This window comes from Pezoporus occidentalis, unplaced genomic scaffold (genome assembly GCF_034315485.1).
Source record: "Pezoporus occidentalis ecotype Australia unplaced genomic scaffold, CSIRO_AGI_Poc_V1 ctg38, whole genome shotgun sequence".
NCBI classification, from domain to species: Eukaryota; Metazoa; Chordata; class Aves; order Psittaciformes; family Psittacidae; genus Pezoporus; species Pezoporus occidentalis.
In genome coordinates, this window is record NW_026915702.1 from 4,606,526 (window position 1) to 4,618,891 (window position 12,366).

The 12,366-nt window shown below is 39.8% G+C and overlaps 1 protein-coding gene across 1 annotated transcript; it reads right to left on the reverse strand.

Annotated features, from left to right (window-relative positions):
- Nucleotides 1-10,355: 10,355 nt before the first annotated feature.
- On the reverse strand, nucleotides 10,356-11,353 carry LOC134170568 (transmembrane protein 19-like). The gene is made up of 2 exons (XM_062632048.1): nucleotides 11,314-11,353; nucleotides 10,356-11,180 (listed from the first exon to the last, which is right to left on the reverse strand). The coding sequence occupies exon 2, from the start codon at nucleotides 11,157-11,159 to the stop codon at nucleotides 10,356-10,358; it is 804 nt and encodes a 267-aa protein (XP_062488032.1). The 5' UTR covers nucleotides 11,160-11,180; nucleotides 11,314-11,353.
- Nucleotides 11,354-12,366: the final 1,013 nt, after the last annotated feature.

Consider the following 12,366-nt stretch of genomic DNA (forward strand, 5'->3'; position numbering starts at 1 on the left):
GTTTTTTTTTATGGCACAGGACATAAATTTAATAGAGGAGTGAGGCAGAAATCTATGAGGAAAAATAAAGCCTCAGAAAGACTTTTAACAGCCAAGAGCTTTAAGGTGTGAAGAGATGCAATCCAATGGTATTAATAGGGATTTTGAGGCACCTAACAGATGTGGACAATTAAGTATTTTCCTGAAAGAGCAAGACTAAGCTGAAATGAAGATAATGTGAAAACAACCCGATGTTGTGTGAAGTGCATTTTCCAAGGAGAATAAGACAATTACTCTATGACAAAACACATTTATACCTCCTACAACAAAAGTGTCAAAACCTAAGGTAATAGGGAAAGAAGGATTCTACCTGGGAAGGAATAGCAACACAAATGGATGGTACATTTTAGGAGAAAGAAAAGGTAAAAATGTCAAGAATAAGATGAAGTCATGTAGTGGAAGCTGACCAGCTATCAAATAAAGGCAAAAGAAACACACTCACACACATTTTAGGGCGGATGGGAAACTCTCTGAAAAAAATGCTTGCAAGTGTGGGAATAGCCAGGCTTGAAAATGTGAGAATAGAGAGATATACATACACAGACAGAGGCAAGATGAAATGCCTGGGTTTTATTTTCAATCACTAGGAGTATTGCTTCAAAGAAGAACTCATGGAGTAATTTTTTTTTTAATGGGAAACTATATATGTACAAAATGGAACAGAATAATTTAGATAAAAGGAGATGCAAGAATGCTTATTTAACTAAAATAGATGAAATGTGTCATTTTATTCCTTCTGCTAGTACTGAAACATATAGCCTTTCCTGAATAAAACTTCATGAAAATCTTCCCTCAGGGTAATCAACATCAACAAGTCCTCATAAACAAAAATGTTTACCACAAATCATACTTCTCAAATATTTAAACTAAATGGTTCTTCCATTAGAAACACCCATTTGCCTATTCCTAGTTTGACACTAAACTTCGGTGGTGAAGACTTTATGGCTGAAAACAAAGCTTGCTTAGTTAAATAGGAAAGAGCCACTATATCTATATTGTATTTTGAGTAACCAGAAAAAAATATTTTGTATAATGTCAACAATGGGCAAGAAATATGCAGGACCACACACGTGAATCAAATGAACAGAGTAATCCTCAGTGTTCTGTATTGTATACCTTTGCTCTAGGCCACACAGCTTGATCACTTGTCTTTTTATAGGTAGCTCCAATCATCCAAAGCAGCCAGGTCCAACTACCTACAATCCTTATTGCAAACAAGGAGCAATGGTGGAAAAGAAAGATACATAAGGAACTCTGCTTCTGAAATCTTATGTTACTCATAAAGGGTTCGCGTATACTCTTACAGCCAAATATGATTTGAGAGCAGCGCCCAATTGAGCAACAAGATTGGATTGTGTCTTTTAGTGTTTCAATACTTTCACCAACAGTTGAAAATTGGGAAGTTGTCAGAAACTGAGGAAAAGAAATACACAAATGCAAAAAGAGAATTCAAAATATTAAGGAGGGTTCTTACATTTTCCTTTATGTAAAACCTTCATGGAAAATAGACTTTTCAAAATTACTGCTAAAATTGTTATGTATCTATTCCATCTATAATTGTTATACTGGTGGCTAAAGCTTATCTTTCCCTGAGGATAACATGGTTTTGGGGACATCAGTGGACCTCATTTGCCTTAAAGGTTATGCATGTATATATAGATCTATTTACATTTCATTTGTGTCTGTAAATTCTAAATATTCAATGACAAAACAAAAAATTGTATATACTGCCTTATTTATACAGATAAGGTATGAGCTATTTTCCAGGACTTTCAGGTCCAAGGAGCTTCTAACATGAAAAGAAGCTGAGTAGGGAGGTGTATTTGGACCACATGCTGTGTGCAGCTGAGCCCTGTCCATCTCCCAGAAGTCAGGCTCTGGAAATCTTATGTAGAAGCTGATCTTAATCTGAAACATTCTCGTATTCAGTGGCATCATATGTGAATACAGCCCAAGAGACATTTAGCTTTACATCTCACCTTTACAGCCATCGCTACAACACAGAGGTTATCCTGGCAAACATCTGCAAAGCAGGCAGAAAACTGTAGGATAGGAATGACTGTGAGCAGAACATCATGCCCCCTGCTGAAGTGAAACCAGGCTGCACTGAATAAGGAGAGATGGCAGGAAACTTTATGCACTGGCCTTTCAGGAGTTTCTTTGCCCTTGTCCACTTTCCTTGCTATATTTTTTCTTGGTAAGTAGTGATACTACTTTAATAAATGACACAGCCAACTGCCACAAGCAGATCAATAGGTACGTTGTAACCTTCTGTATCTTCTACAGATGTGCTCTTAATGATTTGCATACAATATATTGCTTTCATTGTATCACAGATAATAATCAGCTGTTAACCCTTCATAAAAAACATATGAAAATAATATAAAGCATGAGGGTTTTTTAATAATAAACATAATCTAAAGCAGAACAAGATCAGAATGCAACTGTGGAGATATGCAGTTTTTCCCATTAGGGGTAAGGATTCAGGGGTATCTTTGCATCTTTTAGATAACCAATCACTGCGTGAAAGCTTGCAGCTTTCAGATAACCAAGCACACTAAGAACCACCCACAGAAGCAAGCTAAGCACCACTGGTTTAGATGGTTGCTTTGATCCCATCAGTCTCTGTTATTTTACTGTCATAAGACTATCCCTCATTCTGAGCTTCATTTGAAGTAATTGGTTGAGGCTTATTGATATCTTGATATAAGTGCTTTAATTTAGACACTGCAGATCTCAGCATATCAGTTGTCAGACCCACTTAGATAAACTCACACATTGTACTAAACGGGGGGGTGAGATCAGGGTTTGCTTTGGCATGGTGATTCGGAGTCAGAGTTGCCATGTACGTGGTGAACCACAGAGCTGAGCTGTGTTACGCTTGTCTTCTTTTCAAAGTTTGATTATACAGTGCAGGACACATTGTGGTAGGTCTATGTGAGGAAGACCAGAAATGTGGAAATAAGGAAAAAAAATAAAAATCTTTCCCTGTGGTTTAGGATGTGCTCAAAAACCATTTCTAAGCATAACAGAGTGTAATCCAAAGGGATACAGATACTATCAAAGAAAAAGAAAGAGCATTTAAAAAGCAGTTAAAATCCTTAAATCCAGTGTGTATAAGTCCCTGCACCCCACTCATATATGTCAAGTCATATGGGGGTGAGGTTCCCAGAGCTGTGGTTCAGCGCACTGAGTCTCTGCTGCCTTTACAGCCCTGGAGCTCAAACGTGTCTGTTTAAGCCTTTCCTCATGCTTGCCAGCAGTATGATAGACTTTCATGGCAGGGTTATTCACTTTTCTGTCATTCATGAGCTCAAGAGTTATATATTGGTCTAACAATCTGCCAGTCATATAGATGATATACATGAGGTCAGGAAGTAAAAGAGGGATGTAGCTTCCTCCAGCAAAGGCTGTGCTGGGCTCCGTATAGGGCTCTTCTGTGTGTATGGATCCCAGAGGCATCTATCACACAAAGAACCACATCACATGTGTTACCCAATTTATGTCCTTTTACTGGGAAAGTGGATACCTGTGAAAGACACACGCTGTGCCTGAGCTGTTCCCAATAGGCAGAACTGCATCTGTCACCTGGTGACTGCCCAGTCAGATGAATAGGGGGCACAGCATTAGGAGAGATGCCAGTGTGTCTCAGGATTATATGCTCCCAAAAATCATCTGCAGCTTTGACGGGGAAGTGGCTTCAAAGCAGCAGAGGATGACAGCAGGTATTTGGAAGCACAGGTTGTGGTAAATGAAAAGCCCTCAGGTCTGGGGCTGAAGCATGGAGGGAAAAATGTTTCCTTGAAGCTAAATCTCATTTTGGTTCTGGAAATCAATAAATTCTATGGGGAAGTTACACCTTTAAAGTCTGCTTTGGAGGAACAGGCAGGGGAAAAAAGAAATGACAGGATAAAAAATTATCTGAAGGCAGAAAAGAACAGACAATCAGTAGTAAAGAAATGCTTATGAAAGGTCATTTATTAGAAAGAGAGAGGGAAAAGCTGAGATCAGAACTGTGATCTTAACAAGATCCAGGCCAGGGTGGTATTCCTTAATGGGAAACTTCTGACAGATCGCAAGGGGAAGCAGTCTGAAAACTCATCTTCCCAAAGGCCCTCATGTGATTTTGATTTGAGAGCATGAACAGCTCTGAACCCAAATGGCAGGACATCTGCTGACTAAAGCCTAAGAAAGTGCTTTCAGTTTCCAGTAATTTCTCAGTTGCAATGAATTTCCCCATAGTTTACAACCTTTCTGTTAACTGCTTCTCCTCCATTCTCTCAATATGCATTTTAATGTAAAGTTTTAGGAAAAATGTTTCCCTTAACACAGGTATCTATTTTTACTGGATAATTGCAGTTTTCCCACTATCTCATATCCAGTTAGCAGTGTTGTGAAGCAATGTCTAGGTCTGTTGACTTACACACAACATACTTCACATTTCTGTGACAAGATTTTGTATATCCTTAAATTACGTACAGCATAAAACTAACTCTGCCAAGTGACCAGGCAGTTAAATTTTATTCTGTATTGTGGTTCCAAAAGTGATGAAATTAAGTAGGCTTTCACATTCATTTCAGCACTTAACTTGTGCCTTAGCCCAGGCACATGCATCTGCATGTATTATTTACTGATGTTTTTTATGCTGTAAATGATATATGCATACGCCAAAATTTGTAACAGAATTGTGAAGCGTGTTGGCTATATATGATAGCAGCATTTATGAGTTACTAGATGCATGTATTATCAGCAACATGCTGATGTGCTCAGCAGTTTCTGTTTCATAAGATGGTGGTAGTTGCAGCTTAAATGAAAGAAACACACCGTTAATCTTCACCTTTGTTATCTTCTGTTGAGCATAAAACAACTGCAGCACTCCCGCTCACTGCAAAGTGGGGCAGATCTGAATTCTGTATCAACAGGTGGTTTTCCTCTGCCAGGCCCTGGACCTTGTACAGACCCCTTCCTCCGTCCCTGCCATGTTCCTCCCTGCCACTACACTCCCTACTTTCATTACTTTGGGACCAGATGCCTACAGGAATGACAATTCACAAAGGTATTATTTAACAACAGAAACAACGAGTGAATGTTTGTGCAGTCAACAGATGGATCTTATTTACACTGGTATAAATCAGTGATATGCCATTAAGTGAGTTGAGAAAGTGGGAATACAGGAAGTGACAGGAGAATCCAGCTCAGTGTACCCAAGGCTGTGTTTGTTTAACAGCCAGTGCCTAGTGATCGTAAATTTAGGGACTCTAAATTTTCTGGGACAATGTAATTAAGGCCAAGCTTTAATAAAGTGCATGAAAAAAACAAATCAAAACAAAAAACCCAAACACTTACCCTCAATTTTCCCTTCAACTTCCTCCCCACCCCCAAACAGGGGAAGGAGAAAGAATGAAAAAGAGTAAGAATTGCTGCCCGTCCTGATGTGTACAGCTTCACCATCTCCCTGAAGCAGAGTTTGGTATATGATGTTAAGCACCTTGTGAACTAAATGTTAAGACTGATTCTGAGTGACAGGAACCCATCCCTTCTTTCCAAAAGGGCAAAACCAGCTTTCACAGCAGACATTGTGATTTCCCTGCAGAAACTGCAAAACTGTGTCTGTCCTGTAGTTAGATACATGTAACACCCAGTAGGAAGGAATGGCCCAGGACTCCCTTGGTGCCTCAGGGAATTACCCTGATACAAATGAAAGAGGGCACTTTTGCCACAGGGTTCTTACAAAGGCCCACAAAAGCGACTGCAGTAGCAATGGTGGGATGGTGTAGCTCAGACAAGTCTTTTGCACATATTCAGTTTATGATTTTTATATGTTGTCAACTTACGATGATAAGTATATTATGGTTTTCTGACTAAAAATTTCAAATTGAAAAATAAAGGAACCACAGGGCTGTATTTATCAGATTTCTTGCATCAAAATGAAAGCATTTGGCCTAACTTATTCTAAATCATCAACTTACAAGAAAGCATCTGTTTACCAGCTGGCTCAGTAGCTGCCCAAGCTAATCAGAATGACCTCAGCTGGAACAGGCTGACCTCCATCACGTTGAAGAGTCAATTCCTCCTGTGCATACAGATTCTGCAGTAGTTTTGAACTACTAGAACCTAGAAACCCATCTTCTGCCTTCTGCACTGTATTATTTCCATATATTACGTATATGTCTCAAACGTACCTTTTTATGCACAATAAAATTGGCCAATTTTCTTGTTGGGAAAGTCATGTTTCTATAACATGCTCCTCTGTGGAGGGTAAAACAATATCCTTCATTTACTATTGCCAGAGTATATAGATATTTCAATTATAGCAATAAACATGATACTAGTGGCAAGGGAAAGAGAAGCTTGCACAGCATCTGCCTTGGGATTTGTAACAGTTGTGTTTTGTTCTAACTGCTTTTCGAGTAGCAGGGGAGGTTTGCATTCCAGGTGCGGGTTATTTCCTCCTTGACAGAGAAATGAATGGAAATGAGAACAGGACAATGTCCACCTTTGTGCTAATATATAAATCCTTACTTTCTTGTACAGCGATAATAAATGGGGAAGTATTGACTGGTAAATTTAGAGTTTTAAGTATGTCTAAAACTCTACCTTCAGCTCTTATTCAGGCACCTTCTTCATGGTGGCTGCTTCCAAGACACTAATCCAATTACTCACAGTTGTGAAAACTTTCAGTCCTAAAGACATGCTAGCACAGGCCCTTTTATCCCGAAAACTGCCCAAATATTTTACTAGGTTCTGGGGGCTGATCCAGTTACGAGTAACCTCATAACTCCCTTCTCTCCCCCCACTGCCCATGTGATTGGAAGTTTTGCAATGGTAAATGACTTCAAAAGTCAGTTTTCCTTCATACACGTGGAGAATACATGATGTTAAAAAGTTGCAGATTTACTTTCCAGTTCCTTTAGACACTTCTCTCAGTGGAAAAAAAAAAAATTGAAAAAGTGATTGCAAAAAAAGCTTCAAATCAGAATTACAGTATTTCCGACCCATTTTAGAAGGCAACTGTTATTTTACAAGGTGTAAAACAGAGAAGGGGCCCACAAAGTGCTCATTTCAGCAACCACCATGATGTAGGAATGGCTGCAGTATGTCAGACTGTCATATGTAGACCACTTGTGTTTGGTTTGGAAGGCAGTATTTTGATTTTGGGTTTTGTTGCTTTTGGTTTTTACATGGAAGAGTTGGAGGGAGGGAGGGAGGGAATGAGAGGAAAGGAGAAAGGGAGGAAGAGCATGAAAGGAAGAGAAGGGAAGGAAGAAAGAAAGGGGAAGGGAGGGCAGGAGAGGTAAGCATAGAGAGATGGATGGAGAGAAGGAATGGCAAGGCAAATCAGGTTTCAAGGAATATTACTTGTTTCAAACAATGCCTACTTTTATTAACTGGAAACACACTACACCAGTTGAAAGGATCATGCAATAGGAGATTCTAATAAGATTAGTAACTCAAAATGTAGAAAATAAAAACCAGAAGAAAGTTAGTATTAAAACCTTCGTTGGCTTTAGCTGGACATGACTTGATCTCTCTTACATTTGTTCTTTCAGCTAATCCTGTCTCCCCAAAGATTCCGTAGGCTTCGCTGGATAGAGGTTCAGCCACTCAATGACTTAGTACTGAATCCTGCAGTATGTTGTCATGGTTAGAAAATCTCCACTAGCAGAAAATGCCTCTAAACAAGGGCAACTCCTTTTTTATTTATTGTTTGAATCTAATCATACAGTTTCCTGCCTTGCACATCTGGTCCTAGATAGTCAGATCTGGAAACGATAGCTTTTTACATTGTTAACCCCACCCTGTAAGTGTTAGTAAGGACTTGATCCAAATCCCAGTTGGATTCTTTTCTACTGACTGCAGTGGAACTGGATCAAGCCCTCATTGAATTGCTGCTTCCAGTGAACTGGTAATTAAGAAGAAAAGATTTGAAGAAAAAAATCTGTGTTTTCTTGTGCTTGTAAGATTTCTTGTAAGAAATCAGCATTCTTTATTTGCAGCGCTTTTGTGTCACAGAAATCTTCATTCATCCCTTGGTATTTATTAACTTATCTCAGTGTATTGAGGTTCTCAATTGCTGTTAAAATACGATTAATTTAGGATAAAAACAACAGACTTGATGCTTTTATTATGTGTCATTCCATGTTTAAATTTTTTTGTTTCATGTACAGATTTAACTTATCAATGAATTCCCCTTTAAAATACTCCCAAGCATCATCACAGTGAAGTAATAGGAGTTTCTTGAAGGGAATAAAATAAAAATCATGTTTCTTGATGCTTCCAGTTGTATGACATGACTGTAAAAATGCATTAATAGTTTAGGATACATTTAGATTGAAACCCTAGTCAGTTATCTTCACTTAAAAGAAGAGTGAGATCTGAAGGCAGTGTTACATTTTCAATTTTTTCCTTTATCATAGAATCACAGAATAGTTAGTGTTGGAAAGGACCTTAGGATCATCTAGTTCCAACCCCCCTGCCATGGCCAGGGACGCCTCACAATAAACCACCTCACCCAAAGCTCTGTCCAACCCAGCCTTGAACACCACCTTGAACACAGCCCCAACTTTCTCAGCCTATCTTCATACAGGAGGTGCTCCAGTCCCCTGATCATCCTCGTGGCCTCCTCTGGACTTGTTCCAACAGTTCCATATCCTTTTTATGTAGAGGACACCAGAACTGCACACAATACTCCAAGTGAGGTCTCCCGAGAGCAGAGTAGAGGGGTAGGATCACCTCCTTCGACCTGCTGGTCACGCTCCTGATGCAGCCCAGGATAGTTGGCTTCCTGGGCTGCGAGTGCAGAAATAACACAGAATGTTTGAGTCCAAAATCAGTTCTGGGAAAGACAGACTTCTTTTCTTAGCTGAATTACTGAGGCGCTCTACATAACTCAGGAACCTTAAGAACTGGTTTGACACTCTGCTTTACTGCTGTGGAGTACGTAAGTACTAAAGGATACTTGCCACAGTTCTGTAACCACATGGAAGTATTCCATCATTTTCTGATACATACAGACCTTGCAAGGACTGTTAACACCAGGCTTGCAGAACTGTTTGAAGTAGTCCACTGGTAGGGTTTGTATCTGTAGGAAGCCTGAACATCAATGTAGGTCACAAGACTGGGCACTTTGAGACACAAAGCTGGCACATCGTAACAGCTTTTTTACAAGTAAGAAGAAATCTGCTTTTAGGAACAAGCAGAGCAGTATGAGAAATATCCGACTGTGGACAGGGACTCAAGTTTATTGGCTTTCTGGGTAGTTTCTTTTACAAGGACCAGCATTCAGGGCTGAGGAAAGGAACAGGGAAAGAAAGTGCTGCATCCCTCTGGAATTTTGCCCATGAAGAACAGAAACAAGCAATGTCCCTGAATGAATATAAACACGAGGTGTGAGACAACAAGCTTGAGGATAGCACTATTCCCCAGTCACCTGAACAGAAAGAAGAAGAGAAGGAAAAAGAAGTCTAATTTTCTTGTGCAGTAATTTGACCCTTTTTCAAAGAAAAAATTTTATGTATTAAAGAGACCCCATATGTCCCATTTGTAAACCATCCAACATGGCAGTATCTGGGACTATGGAACAAAAATGATTTTCATGTTTACCTGGGCTATGGTTCAACAAGTCACAAAATTTGGCTTTGGGGCTCTTTCTATCAGATCCAGAACTCTGTGGCCACTTGCCACACAGCACTGATCCAGTATAAACCTATTCTGCTGGTTCAGATTTGTTCAAAACAGTTTGAAGGATTAACCAGTGGGCTGTGTGCTGAACCACAGAGCATCTGCCCTCACACAGCCAGTAAAAATCTACCATAAAAGCACAAAATACCAGCTAATGCAGTTCTACTTAGTCTGGTTCACATGTGTTCTGCATCACATATGTGTGTGAATGCACTAGATTTGTCCCCACACTGAAATCAGGGATTACGGCACTGCAATAGTGGCCAGGCTTCTCACTATCACAGTAGTTATCTCTGAAAAGCTTTGTTTCTGCACCACCACCACCAAGTTGTTTTCTTTATTCCCTCCCCAGTAAATACCCTATGCAGATAAAGTGTATCAGAAGTGGGGCAGGCAGTCCCTAATGGAATTTAACCAAGCACTCCCAAAAGACATATAGCAAGGCAAATGACAGCCCTAATATTTCTGAGATTTGTGACTTTATAGATTTATTTTCAACTTTTAAGAGCATCAATCACTTGATGCTGCTAAGTGAACTGTAAATATTTGAAATAATTCATATACTTCTTTATCCTGGTCCGTATTAAAAAAAAAAAAAAAATAGTCACATTATTTACCAGATATCCACCCTCCTGTTATCTCTGGGTGGAATCAAGAGCTACAATTTCCTTCCACATCAGAACTATGTGATGCTTTCCAAAACTCACCCTGAAAATGAGTTGTGTGATGAAGTAGGCTATACCTACTACCATGCCGCCAAGCAAACTTGACAGCAGGCCCACAAAAGTAATTGCTCCATTAGTACCCACTGGAACCTTTTCCCAGGTTGTTATCAACCTTGGCTTGCTTTTACTCATAACACTACCAAACTCTGAAGCCCATGTATCACCAGCAGAGCATGCCAAAGCTCCCAAAAGGGATAAGCACATCCATGATGCTGTGTATTGCTTCGAAAAGTCTATAGGAATTTCACCCGGTCCATTTTCTATCATATATAAGAGAGCCAGCTCAGTAGGAACACCACCGTTACACAACACTTGCAACCAGTTCCTCTGTCCACCTTCTTTGTATTCTGAATCTATTTGCTTCTTTATATCTTTTTTCCATTTAGTAAGTTTTGAAGAAGTAACAAAAAATACAAACAAAGAGGTGAAGAAACTGTAATTTGCAACTGTAAGGATAAATCCAACCACCAATCCTCCCAATGCACCACTGTGATCAAGACTCTTCTTAAAACCCTGTGTAGCAATTGTTAGTGGAACCAAGATTGGAAAAAGCCAGCGCCATGGAGAAATAGGTCTTAAAGTACCGTAGTACGTACTTGCGGTCATGGACACGATCCAGAACACCAGAGAAATACAAATGAGCGCGTTCAGGATGATAATATTCGCCATCATCTTGAGGTACTCTTTGAAGAAATCCTCCTCGCAATAGGACATAGGAATCCACAAAGAGAACACCTCGGGGAGCCACTGGGAGGCACTGACCCGTTCATGGGGAGGCGAACCTTAGCGGTCGAGCTGTGAGGCGCTGTGCGACTGGTAGGCCCCAGCCCTTCCTCCTTCCCTCCCATCACCTATCTCTGCCACAGACCTGCTCCCGCAGCCCTCCGGCGCCGCCACCATTCCGCCCCGCCACCAAGGGTCTGTCACGAGGGTGACAGAACACTGGAACAGGCTGCCCAGGGAGGTTGTGGAGTCTCCTTCCCTGGAGACATTCAAAACCCGCCTGGACACATTCCTGTGTAACATTATCTAGGTGTTCCTGCTCCGGCAGGGGGATTGGACTAGATGATCTTTTGAGGTCCCTTCCAATCTCTAGCATACTGTGAAACTGTGAAACTGTGAAAACTCAAAACATTGAACATCTTCTACTAATGTCACTGAGCCTATAGTCATTAGCAGCTAGTGAACACAGCAGAGTACCCAACACCCTCCACATAGAGATCTCAAATGGATGCACTGCCAGCAAATATGGCCTCAAACAACTGTGCCTGTGAGGGCACAGTACAAGAAGTAATTAGTTTAGATGCATGATATTTGTTTGTGTCTATGAACTTCTTTTCTTATTTCAAAAACTCCTCAGCTCAAAACTCCTTGGAAACTCAGACAGAACATTCAGCTGTTTTTGTAACAGTACTCCAGACTTCACAGAAACTACTGACTCATTTATACCAACAAAATGTTTTTAAATATTTCACTAGGGCTTAAGCAGGAAAAGTATGTTGTACTTCTGGTGATTCAACCTAGGATTTCATAGCTACACATCATTAATGCCATAAAATGATCTGTTTCATTTATTTCTTCATTTATATTTCTCTTATGTCTCCTTTGTTAGATCTCCAGAGATTTTTCTTACAATTCCCTTGTATTCTTAAGCTGGAAAAAGATGATTTTGCAATTTTTAATTATACATCTGAATGCATGTTTTAGTACTTTGAAAGGTGAAAAAGTTTAAATGAGTTGGTTTTTTTTTCTTATGCTTCTCTTAGTCTATTTTCTAAATTCTTTTTCACAGATATTTAAAATACAAATAAAAACACCTGTGCTAAAAACACAGACGGCTGCTGTGGAGTAAAACTAAGCAATTCTGAAGCAGCATAGAAACATTGTAAGTAATGCATAAAATGGGTTGGAAACTATATGG